Source organism: Aythya fuligula, chromosome 1 (assembly GCF_009819795.1).
Source record: "Aythya fuligula isolate bAytFul2 chromosome 1, bAytFul2.pri, whole genome shotgun sequence".
Lineage (NCBI taxonomy): Eukaryota > Metazoa > Chordata > Aves > Anseriformes > Anatidae > Aythya > Aythya fuligula.
This window is the reverse complement of record NC_045559.1, coordinates 163,401,661-163,412,829: the sequence shown is the minus strand read 5'-3', so window position 1 is coordinate 163,412,829 and position 11,169 is coordinate 163,401,661. Positions and strand designations below refer to the sequence as shown.

Sequence of the window (11,169 nt, the reverse complement as noted above, 5' to 3'; positions counted from 1 at the left end):
TCCACAGGGAAGTGACTTTGTTTTTATGTTTTTTCTGAGGGGTGTAGGGGGGGGCTGCTGGGGGTGGGGGTTGATTTAGGCAAGTACAATGATCAGTCCCTTATAGCTGAAGCACTGGGAACTTTTGATGCATAACTTCAGCTTTTAATGTATGGCAACCTATGTTTTGCAATACATTTTTGACAATATAATACCCTGTTGTGTTTTTGTACATTTTTGATTAAAGGGATGTTGGAAAAGGTGGCTGTAGTCTGCAATGACTTTGCAAAAATCTTTGTCCACGATGAGGTCTCCTGCTTGAGGTAGTGAAATTAATATTTTCTATGTTTTTAGGAATAAATCCAAGTCAACTTCAGAATTGAATGAATTCACTGCAAACAGAAATGGTAAATACTTTTTAATTTCCATTATTTTTAAATATATTTTTAAAGAGGTGTATCAGGAGTAGTTATCCTATGAAAAATAATTGTCAAGGTGCTTTTTCATAGTTACACCGTAAATTCAAATTTATATGATGGCATGACTTAATGAAGTTCCAACATAAAGAGGAGGCTTATCTGTTGACTGTGTATGATTAACTGCTGTCTTAAAGTAGCACTAATTACAAAGGGATCTTAGTCATCTAAAAGTTTGGCATCTGAAAATGTAGATGAAACCCATCATGTAGATATATTATTGAAAACCTTTGCATTCTTGATGCGTTGACTTAGTCAATTAAAAAAAAAAAAAAAGCTGCATATACCAAGCTGATAATGTTTTTAACACAATTGTTTGCTGGTTTTAGCTTATGTTAGGATGGGGATAACACAGGTGGAAGTTAACTCTTGATACTGTCACAGTGGCCCTGCAGCTTCCTGGACTGCAGTTCACTGCTACCTTTCTTGAGTTGTCCTTCAGTTATGTTAATGGGTTTTTGTTTATTTTCAGAGAAAAGTGTATGGCAGGGGAAGGAAGACTGTCTTAAATATATTACACTTGAAAATTCCTGAAAGCTATTCCTGTGTCTAAAACGTAGTTAGAAAAAGTAATCATAATAATATAGTCATCATAGTCAGTCATAGTAATCAAAAGTAAGTCATAGAAATTATAATATCCCGAGTTGGAAGATATCCACAAGGATCATCAAGTCCGTCTCCTGAGAGGGTTGTCTAAACGCTTCTTGAACTCTGTCAGGCTGGTGTATTGCATTAAAGAATATTGCGAATTGACAACGTTGCTTTCACACATAAAGCACAGTCATTGAAGCTAATGAAAGAATACACACTATTTTATAATGGCAATCTGTAGTAGTAAAATCAAAAGCATATCTGTAGTCAGAGTAGTATTTAAAAAGACTGAAATTTAAATTGAAGTGACTTATTGCTGAGTGATTTTCTTGATTAAATAGTCTTACTATAAAGAATAGTTACTGGGTTTAGAAAATAAAGAAAAAAATGTTATCTGTCAATGAAGATTGGAGAAAGAAGGTTTCCCCTTTCAAAAATTCAAACAAGGATCAAAAGAGGTAGTACAGCATAATCTCACTTCCACTGGTTAGTTACCACAGTGTCTATGTATTAGACAAACATTCTGTTAATGTTTTTAGTTAATTTTTATATATACGTATACACACGTGCATAAATATATACCTTTTTGTAATATGAGGTTAATGTGTTTAGTGTGAGTAGAGAAAGAATTCCTGAAAACAGAGACAACTTATGGATGCTGAAAGAGAAAGTATTCCACCATTCACATATTTTGTGTGCTTCAGTTTGTGTTGGAGGAAGTCTTGTGGAAATAGAATAAATTATTTCATTTAAATACATATGTACACAAATGTTTATATATTTTTACTAGAGGCAAAAAAAATAATAATCATTTTTGGATAATTCAATATTCCCTTCTATATGTTTAACTTATTAATGGAAATATGAGTAAAACATCTTGCAATAATAGTGGGATATTGACAAGTTTGATGCTAGCAATATGAAACCCAACCATAAAAAGGAACTAAAGTAGCTTGTAAACGTGGAGATGAATGTCTGCTTCTGGAGTTATACTTAAGAGTACTAGATGCTCATTAACTGTATTTGTGCCTGGATGTTGTCTGAACAGGTACTCAGGGCAAGCATTCGGAGAGGTCTTGGAACACGGGGGACCTGCAGAAGGGGTCTCAGAAGGAGCACAACCTGTCTGCGGCAGAGTTAGAGAGACAACAAATCCTTCAGGAAATGAGAAAGAGAACATCTCTACACACGGACAGCAGCTGGATTAGGCAGCGTAGTTCCAGTGTACATAAGGAGCCTATTAGTTTATACGGCAATAGTATGAGGAGGTAGGAACCATGTCAAAAGTTGTTTGTGTCTCCTCCGATATGTTTGGTTAGTCTAAACTTCAGCTTGCATTACAGAGCACTGAAACAAATCCATCATGTAAAATGATTGAAGGTAAACTGAATAGCAACACAGGTAGTGGTGGCAGTGGTATTCTAGGTTCTCTAGATGAGATTAAATCTCTGAAAAGAATGTGGATGTGACCTGCAAATAACACAATGGAAATCAATAGCTCTAACAGATGTGTTTAAGAATTTCAGTAGGACAATTCAGTGTGGAAATAACTATAGCTAAAGAGTGTACCTCTTTTATATAGAAGTAGTGTATCAGAAAGTGTTGAGTTCACTTCTTGCTTTAAGTAATGCATGAGTACTGGGCTTGTCACTTAGGAAATAGCTAAATTATCAGTCAGGAGAGTGTTTGGCTATTGGGCCAACACCTTGTTCATAGACCATGTTACTGTGCAGCCTGGGTGGATTGTTATTTCTGATCTGGTATCCCTTAGAGAGAAAAAATAAAACAACAAAAAAAACCCACACACTATCTGAAGTATGTTGCTGTGCAACAAATTCTGACATAGTTTACCCTGATAAGACATCAGTGAAGGGTGTTTTGCTGTTATTCTGCAGTCATTAAGTGCAAGCCTCTCCTTCAGCTCTCCTGCTTTCTTTCCCATGAGACTAGGACTGGACACAAAGGATAATTTGCAGCTCAAATATTTTTAAATTGGTCTGATCATCTTGAGCAATATCCTAAACATACAAGTATATTCATGCTAGAAAATCCTAGAATAAAATATGCTAGGATAATATGCTAGGATAATTCTTTTGTCTTTTGAACTCAGAATGTAGCCGTTTTGGTTCAGGTGTGCTACCATTTATATTTGTACATGTACCTGTGTTACAGAGGAGAGTCGTTGGACAACCTTGATTCTCCAAGAACAAGCTCATGGAGACACCATTCATGGTTAAACCAGTCTGCCTCCACTTCATCTCTGTCCTCTAGTCAAGATCTCAGTCGCCCGGTGTCTACTTCAAACCGAGCCTACATGTGCACTCCTTCCTCTGCCAAAGCACCTCCTGTGGCCTCCTCTGTGAGGGCCCCATCTGTGTCCCAGCCTGCCCCCCGGGTTCAGTCTCCCATCTCTGCTCCCCAGACAGGGTCACAGACACGCAGCAGGTGAGTGGGTGCCCTTCTGCTGGGAAGATAGAGACATTGGGCCTCACTGAAGAGTGGACTCTGTAGATATGGTGGTCTACAGCAGTGGTCTCACCAGTAACGTTAATGAACAAGTCTGAAAAGTACCCATGTTTTTCTGGCTGGATAGGATAGTGGAAATGAGGGCGGGTATTACCTCTCTGCTCCAGACATTCAGAAAATTTCCCAGGTTTGTCATCAGTGCTTGACATAAGTTTATTTAAAAAAAAAAAAAAAAAAAAAAAAAAAAAAAAAAAAAAAAAACACTGGAATAATAAATTTCTCCATCTCCAAGCTGTATGTTGGTTACCAAAATGCTTAGTAAAAGCCTACTCCAGTTGGCACTTCTGATATTTATTTCCATAGGTTTGTTTTAACAAAAGATTCCTCAAACCGACACTTTATGGCCCTCACCTTCATCTCTCCTCCCCCTTTCCTGGCATGTGGTCAATATCATCTCAAGGAGCACTCAGGAATGCTCATAACCCATGACCCTGGAGAATTACATAGTAGGATGTTGTTTTTAATCTAGGAGGAGAAAGCAGGAACTGCAAAATGTTTTGAAACAATCTGGAATTCAGTTGTGGTAGGATAGATAAGTCTGCTGTTTTATGAACTTGAAACATTTTAAAAATACCTCTAGATAAGAGTGGAGAGGATCACACACACACAATTACATGCATTATATATAACAGCACTGTAAACACTTCTTCACTAGCTCTTACATTCTCAGACACTTTTTGATAAATTGAACATTTTTTTTGAAGCTAGGTTCTTACATTCCTTATAATGTAAGAAAACGACCTTCTTAAACACGTTTGCTTATCTTGTTCCCACTTCCATTCTCTGATTTGTTAACATCTTGGTAGATCTAAGGAAATCGAACTCCATATGGCGTATGTTCAAAGAGTTAATGTAATATTGTATGTCCAGGACTAACCTGTTACCTAACAAGGTGCAGATGGTGGAACTTGTCAGGGGTGCTTGCTAAAACTTAGTTTTCAGGATAATTCCTTGTAAATAAGGCAGGAGCACAAAACCCGTGTGTTTTTGCTCTTCAATCCTAACAATATACTTTTAAGTTTATTGTAGGAGGTACTGTATACAATGAAAGCTCTCTCAAGAATGTGACAAAAAATTCTTCATTTGTTCCTATGTAACTTTGATCTAAATTATAACACTTCAGCTTTTCCTAGATCTCAGATCTACTGCAAATAATACTCCTTTTCAGTTTATTTTCCTCAAGCCTAGTAGTCCACTTTTTACCAGTACGTTATTGGTTTTAATCTCAAAAATTATTTAACTTTTCTTTGCCTTTTTAGACATTTTCAAGCTGGTTATAAGGATTTTCATTCTGTATCTAGGTCAGTCAGTGGGAAGAAAATCTGTTCATACTGTAATAACGTTCTGGGCAAAGGAGCAGCCATGATCATTGAGTCTCTTGGTCTTTGTTATCATTTACATTGCTTTAAGGTGAGAGTTGGGAAGTATCATCGTGAAGGAACAGGAACTAATCAGAAGCACGCATGGCTACTCAATGTTATGCTCACAGGGGCTCTACTAAAATCACTTGCTTCGCCTTCTACTGTGACAGCGTGGTATCTGCAGATTTCCATGAGGCAGTCCTATCTGCAGGCATTTAGCACTCAACTCTAGGACGATTTCATAAATGTTAGAGCTAAGAAGTAAGAATTCAACAAGTAGATGGACACACTGACTGTGAGATCATAGTTCTTTGAATTAGCAGCAAAAGAATCAGAAGGTGCTTGAGCCTCCTTTCCTAGAGAAATCAGATCCTTTTAAAATATCTCAGCTTGGACCCTGGCAATTGCAGCATCTAAGATGACCTGTCACTGCTAAACTAATCCTAGCAGTGTTCATGCGGTGCTTTCCAGGCAAAGGTATGTTGTCAGTGTTCAAACTGGCAAGATACAACCAAGCACCAAACCAGGTTTTAAACTAATCAGCCCTGGTTAGTAGCTAGGTATATTAAGCTCATTTTCAGCACGGAGACACAGTTGCAAGATTTCCAGTCAGCGTGGTGTAAATGCAGACCGGGGGAAAAGTAATAATAATAAAAACCTTCCTGCAAAAGATGTAAAAGTACTCTTACTTTCCCTGACATAGGACTAGATGAGGAATTAGACTCGGCTTTGGAGGTGCCATCATACCTTGCATCTTCCATGGCTTTAGCAAAGACTCCTCTGTGTCTCATTCAGTTTCCCTCTGTGCCCAGCTCAAATTATCAGAATATTACAAGGGATTGACTCAAAGCTCTTTCCTGTCCTGCCCACCCAGACAGTAATCCACAGAGGCTGATTTTTACTCCCTTGCTGCAGAACATGTCTTCTGTGTAAGGGAGTCCACCTGTAGGCCCTAACCTACTTAAGGCAATTGGAAATATTTTTGTTCAAGTTTCATGATCTTAAGATTTGTTCAGTCTTTCATAAACGTTGGAAAAACCTGCCATCCAGAAGATTCATTTCTCATTTAAGCAGGCAAGTTATGTGTAGAAAGTCAGTTACTTCTCATAAATTTGTTAAGGATAGTGTTATGATCTGAGTTCCTGTCCTTCCAGAGGTGGTTCATATCCATAGCAAAGATGTGTTCAGCCAGCATAGTTAAATTGTTTACTGTTAGTATGAAAGTTATCAAGCCATTTATTCATGCGTTCAAGAAAAGTGAAATTGGCCCCTCTTCCCACAGATTTGTTACTATGATGCAAAGCTAGTGAAGTGTGTAGGACGCAAGTGTATGCTACTTTGACTGCCAAAGGGTTGAGGAACCCAGCACATGTATTGCCACATGGAAATCTGCAAGTAGCACACCCAGGTGTTCGGTGCCAAAATTGCTGTTGCCAGACAACAAATTCTTCCTTGTTGAGCCAACTTTAGTTTTCAGAGAAACTGAAGTTCAAATTAGATTTAATGAACTAATCTCTAAATAGCATCTGGTCTATGTTTGCTTAGTTGGTGTCTCTCTGCTATTCGTTGTCCAGTCATCACCTTAAAAATACTTTCTCAGGGTTGGTTGCATTTTGATCTACTAATCATTATACATTTGCTTCTAGTGGTTATGGGTTTGTGGTTCAAGCTTTGTTGGGCTTAATTCAAGCTGCTTTTGAGAAACATTTCCTTTTTTTTAGTATTTTGTAAGGAGTTGCTAACTACTGATCTATCATACAGTGTGTTGCCTGTGGATGCGACCTTGGGGGATCCCGCTCTGGAGCTGAAGTCAGGATCCGAAACAACAAACTCTTCTGCAACGACTGCTATATCAGATTTAAAAGTAAGGCAATCCAGTTGCAGTGTGCATGACTGTAATTCTTCTTTGTGCTGTAAAACTTCAACTGTTTGTACAACTGAGACAGTTGATAGCTTTCATGTTTTGCTTCAAGTTGCTGTGTTAGTGAAAAGGTTTAGAAAGGTCTGATTTGTCTGTTCCTGTCTTTTGTAGGGTGTAGTCATTCTTAACTTTTAACTTGCTGGTAGATGGTTTTACCACCTTGTTATTTAATGGCTTCAAACAGACAACGCAGTGTAGTCATCCTGTTTTCTTCATAGATCTGAGAAGGTGGTATTGAGAAGTTGCCTAGGCAGCAAACAACTTCTATTGATAACAAGTCTTTTTTTTGAGAATCTGTCTACATTTTTTTTAAAGTAATCTAAATATGTGTTTAGTTCAGTCCTAACCAAAAGTGGAAAGATATTAATTTATCTTGTGCAGGTAGCAGAAATGCTTCTTTCTTTTTGCATGCTATCATTATTTGAATTATAGGTCTGTGATTGGTTATTCGTTTAGGTACAAGTTCAGCAGGAATTGATTTACTTACAGATCTTAATTAAAAGGTGCAGTATAACTTTTTTCCTTTATTATAGTTTGCAGAATTCTGATTTATGGAGCATGATGTTAAGGATTTGAATAGTAGTGTTTTTTTTTTTTTTTTTTTTTTCTGCTGTCATACATGATAGTAGACAACCTCCGAATTTTGAGAAATCATAGTTTTATATAGCTTTATGTAGCAAATATGGAATTCTCTAGAATGATAGAATTCAGCTAAGGGAAAAGGATTTCTGAACGATTTACTGGGAAGCATGCATGTTTTTACATGAGCCCAGCACATTTTTCTCATTGTGGTCCAGAAGGCAGTGAAGGGAACAGGATACTCATGCTACTACACATGAGCAGGACTTTAGCATCTGCTGGCTGAGAAGCCCAGCTCAGAAATAAAAGAGAAGCTCTGCATCTGATGCTTTTGCTGTTTTCAGGCTCTTTTGGCTTCCATGGGGAGGAAAAGCTGACTGCACCATTGAAATGATTGTTTTTAGCCCTAGCTAAAAACAAGCAGAAAACCCCTCATCTCTACTTGATGCTAACAGTGTATTCACAGAGGCTAATGTTAGGTGCAGGGACACCTCTGCAATCAGTGGAAGGAGGAAGAAAATCCCTCCCCTTCCCTCTGGAGATGATCCAGAGCACTGGCTCAAATCTCACCAAATGTTAGAGATTATTGGAGATTGCCAGTTTGGAGATTATATCTCCTTGTTGAGTTTGAGACTGCGCTGAAGTGACTGTGTTCCTAATTAAAGCACCAAAGTATGTGAGCAATTCAATCTGGAGCCTGCTCATGTTTTTTTTAGCTTTATCTATCTTTTCTTTTGGGTGCAAAATTTCTGTATGAGTTTGGAACTGGAAAAAAAAAAAGTTTATTATTCCCTGACAAAGACAGTATTCAGGGATGGAACTAACCCAAAACTTTATCATGGATGAAGCACTATTTAATCTCTCTGACATTATAGCCAATAAAGTCATGACAGTGAGTAGCCTTTCAGAAGCAAAATTAATCTCCGATAAGGGTTGTATACCCTTCAGTGGTTGTATACCCTTCCCTTCAGACTGCATCTTCTTGGGTCAGTGGGCACCTCATAACGTAAGATAGCTGTTAGGAGCTTGTGGGTAGGAAATGAAATATTGAAACTAGTGATTTGAACAATACAAAAGCTAGCTATGTGATTACTACAATGAAAATATATACTGACAATGCAGCAGTGGTCTGTAATGCAGATAACTTTTGTTTGCAGTTAACATTTCACATCACTCTGATAATTTGGTAGTTTGGAATGTGAACATATTGGCTAAAATGTTTGATAAACTGTAGGACTATTAATATTCACAATGTAATTTTACAGTCAAATATTTCTGCACATTTTAATGTTGATTTTGTTTTAAACTTGTAACATTATAGTGAAACACTGGTGTATTGGCAGGTTCCCTCAAATATGTGTAGAGAGAGAGAGGATAACCTTTTCTTGGTTTTAATATATATTGCTATAGTTATTTAGCAAATCCTAATCTGATTTATTGAAGGTTAAATTCAGAAAAACAGTGACCCTCTGTTTGTGTTGATACTAAAAACAATTCCTAAGAACTTGGTAAGGTGCATGTTCTGTGGAAAACTACTTGGCCTGAAATATTTGCAGTGCTGTAGTTGAATTAAACCCAAGTTTTTATTGCTTATTACATTTGACTTTGTAGACTCAAAATGTATGCCTTACGTTTTGTTCCAAATTTCATAGATACTGGTAACACCATTGTATGTCAATCTTTTAAGTGAAAATTTTATTTTTTGTCATGAAGATTCTTCAATAGCTAGAATTTAATTACAGTTATTTCTCTTAACAGCTGGACAACCAACCTCCATGTGAAGCAAACCTAGATATGAAACCACTGTTGCAGATAAAAGAAGAGGTGATTGCTGCTGATGTAGATCTATAAATATATATATTGTGTGTGTGTGTTTTTTCTAAGAGTAACTCTTGCTTGTCTAGTCTTCATAGCAATGCATTATATTCCTCATACAACTGTATTTTTATTTATGATAAAGTAATTGCAGTAAGGAAATATCTGGGGAAGATGCTTTTACAGCTTCAAGTACAGAGAGCACAAGGGGGGAGAATAAGTATATTTTCAATATATTTTTGAGGCTTATAATCAACTAGTTGACTTTCCAATGGTATATGAAGAGGGTATTTTGTTTCTAAGCTCTCGAAGTGAGCATTAGAGAAATAGTTAATATAAATATATATTTGCAATTGCTGTCTTTATTTTTGACATATGAGAGTGAATTCTCTGGGTTAATACGAAGCTGCGTTTAAATGCACACAAATGTGTCTGCTTTCCATACGCTGGTTTCTAAAATTATGTGCTTTCTGAAACTTCAATACAAAGAATAATCTGTTTGCTCAGTGGTGATGGCATAATATTCTGTGGAATCCATTCAATGGAAAGAGTTCTCTTTTCCTATTTGAAAAATGTAACTATCACTTTTCCCTCCACAAACTAGATGGAGAATGGTTGTTGAATTACAGTATATTTGTAAATAAAATTTCTGATGTTGCATTTATTAGAAGTCTCTTCTATTTCACTCTAGCAAAATGTGTTGTTAGGGTGATTTGCTGAAATATAACTTGAATTCTGGTCCTGGGAAAACCTTTTTCTATGAAAGGGTTAAAATGTCACCATAAAAATGTGTAAGAACAGTAGTTCTTGCTTTTTTCTTTTCACTCACAGACTTCAAATTTTATATGTATTTCTCCTGTCAAATTCCTCCCCCCTTTCCCCCCCCCCCAGCCTTTAATATAAGTGGTGAGACTGATTCTCTGCCCTGTATGCTCATCACTGAAGCAGGACAATCAGGTGAAGTGGAAGTTGCCCAAAATTTCTCAGAAAGAAACTGAAAGAAAAATCTTTGTCATGGGCCAGCTTCTCTACCCTCCAATGCATCAAAACATTTATCCTAACTTACCCTTGATTTCCCCTCTCCCAACATTATATTATGCAGTAAAGCTGTGGGAAGAGTCAGGGATGGCCAAACCACCTTTTAGATCTTGAGCCTTGTCATGCTGCCTTGTCCCCGGGAATCACTTGGGCACAGAAATGCCTACAGGATGAAGAATGGAGGGAAAGAAGAAAACTCAGAAAACTGCACTTTGTGATACCTCTAGAGCTGCCCAACTGCTGGTCTGCAGCCTGGAGTGATGCACTCTGAGCCAGCCTGGCTTTCCATAAATGATGTCAATTATTTCTGTGTGATTTCATTTTTCCACAAAATATTTGAAAAATACTAAATTTAATTAGCTTGTTCTAAGTTGTTTTCTCTTTGGTCATGAGCAAAAAAAAAAAAAAAAAAAAAAAAAAAAGAGTAGAATTTCAGATTTAGTGAGTGTCATAAAGCTGAAATTGAAACTCTTCCTCATTTGAAGCTGTTTCTCATCCTTACTAAAGGCATAGTTTAACTGGGCTCCTTCAAACCTGCTTTTTGCTAATTCAAGTTAGCAAATATGAGCAAAGAAAACTCCTTCACCTTCTCCTTCCCATAGAGGGGAGGAGGCATGAAAACTTGTTATGAATGTTGTTTCTATGTGTTTTGATACTCAAAGTATTTGGAGTGTAGTGTGCTCTGGTCAGCAAAAAACAATTATAAACTAGCAACACAAGATGGCAGTGTGTAAATGCAGCTTGCACAACAAAGAGCCTTATCTGTGGTTTTAATCTTGTGGACAGTCCAGGCACCTTTCTGAAATGCTATATCTGACATTATGTATATATTAGTGTCTGACATGGAGAAGTTCTTGATCGCACAAAAGGTCATCAAGAAGGT

General features: G+C 37.1%; 1 protein-coding gene across 2 annotated transcripts in view; it reads left to right on the top strand.

Annotated features, from left to right (window-relative positions):
• Window positions 1-9,274, top strand: part of LMO7 (LIM domain 7) — a 129,059-nt gene extending 119,785 nt beyond the window's left edge. The window contains exons 30-36 of one of the 2 annotated variants that reach the window (XM_032198950.1): window positions 334-386; window positions 2,095-2,314; window positions 3,219-3,491; window positions 4,874-4,982; window positions 6,695-6,797; window positions 7,311-7,357; window positions 9,192-9,232. In XM_032198950.1, the coding sequence (XP_032054841.1) occupies window positions 334-386; window positions 2,095-2,314; window positions 3,219-3,491; window positions 4,874-4,982; window positions 6,695-6,797; window positions 7,311-7,354 (802 nt within the window). In that variant the 3' untranslated portion in view covers window positions 7,355-7,357; window positions 9,192-9,232. Of the gene's footprint in view, window positions 1-333; window positions 387-2,094; window positions 2,315-3,218; window positions 3,492-4,873; window positions 4,983-6,694; window positions 6,798-7,310; window positions 7,358-9,191 lie in introns of both variants that reach the window. The other variant, XM_032198957.1, reaches the window with a different exon arrangement.
• Window positions 9,275-11,169: the final 1,895 nt, after the last annotated feature.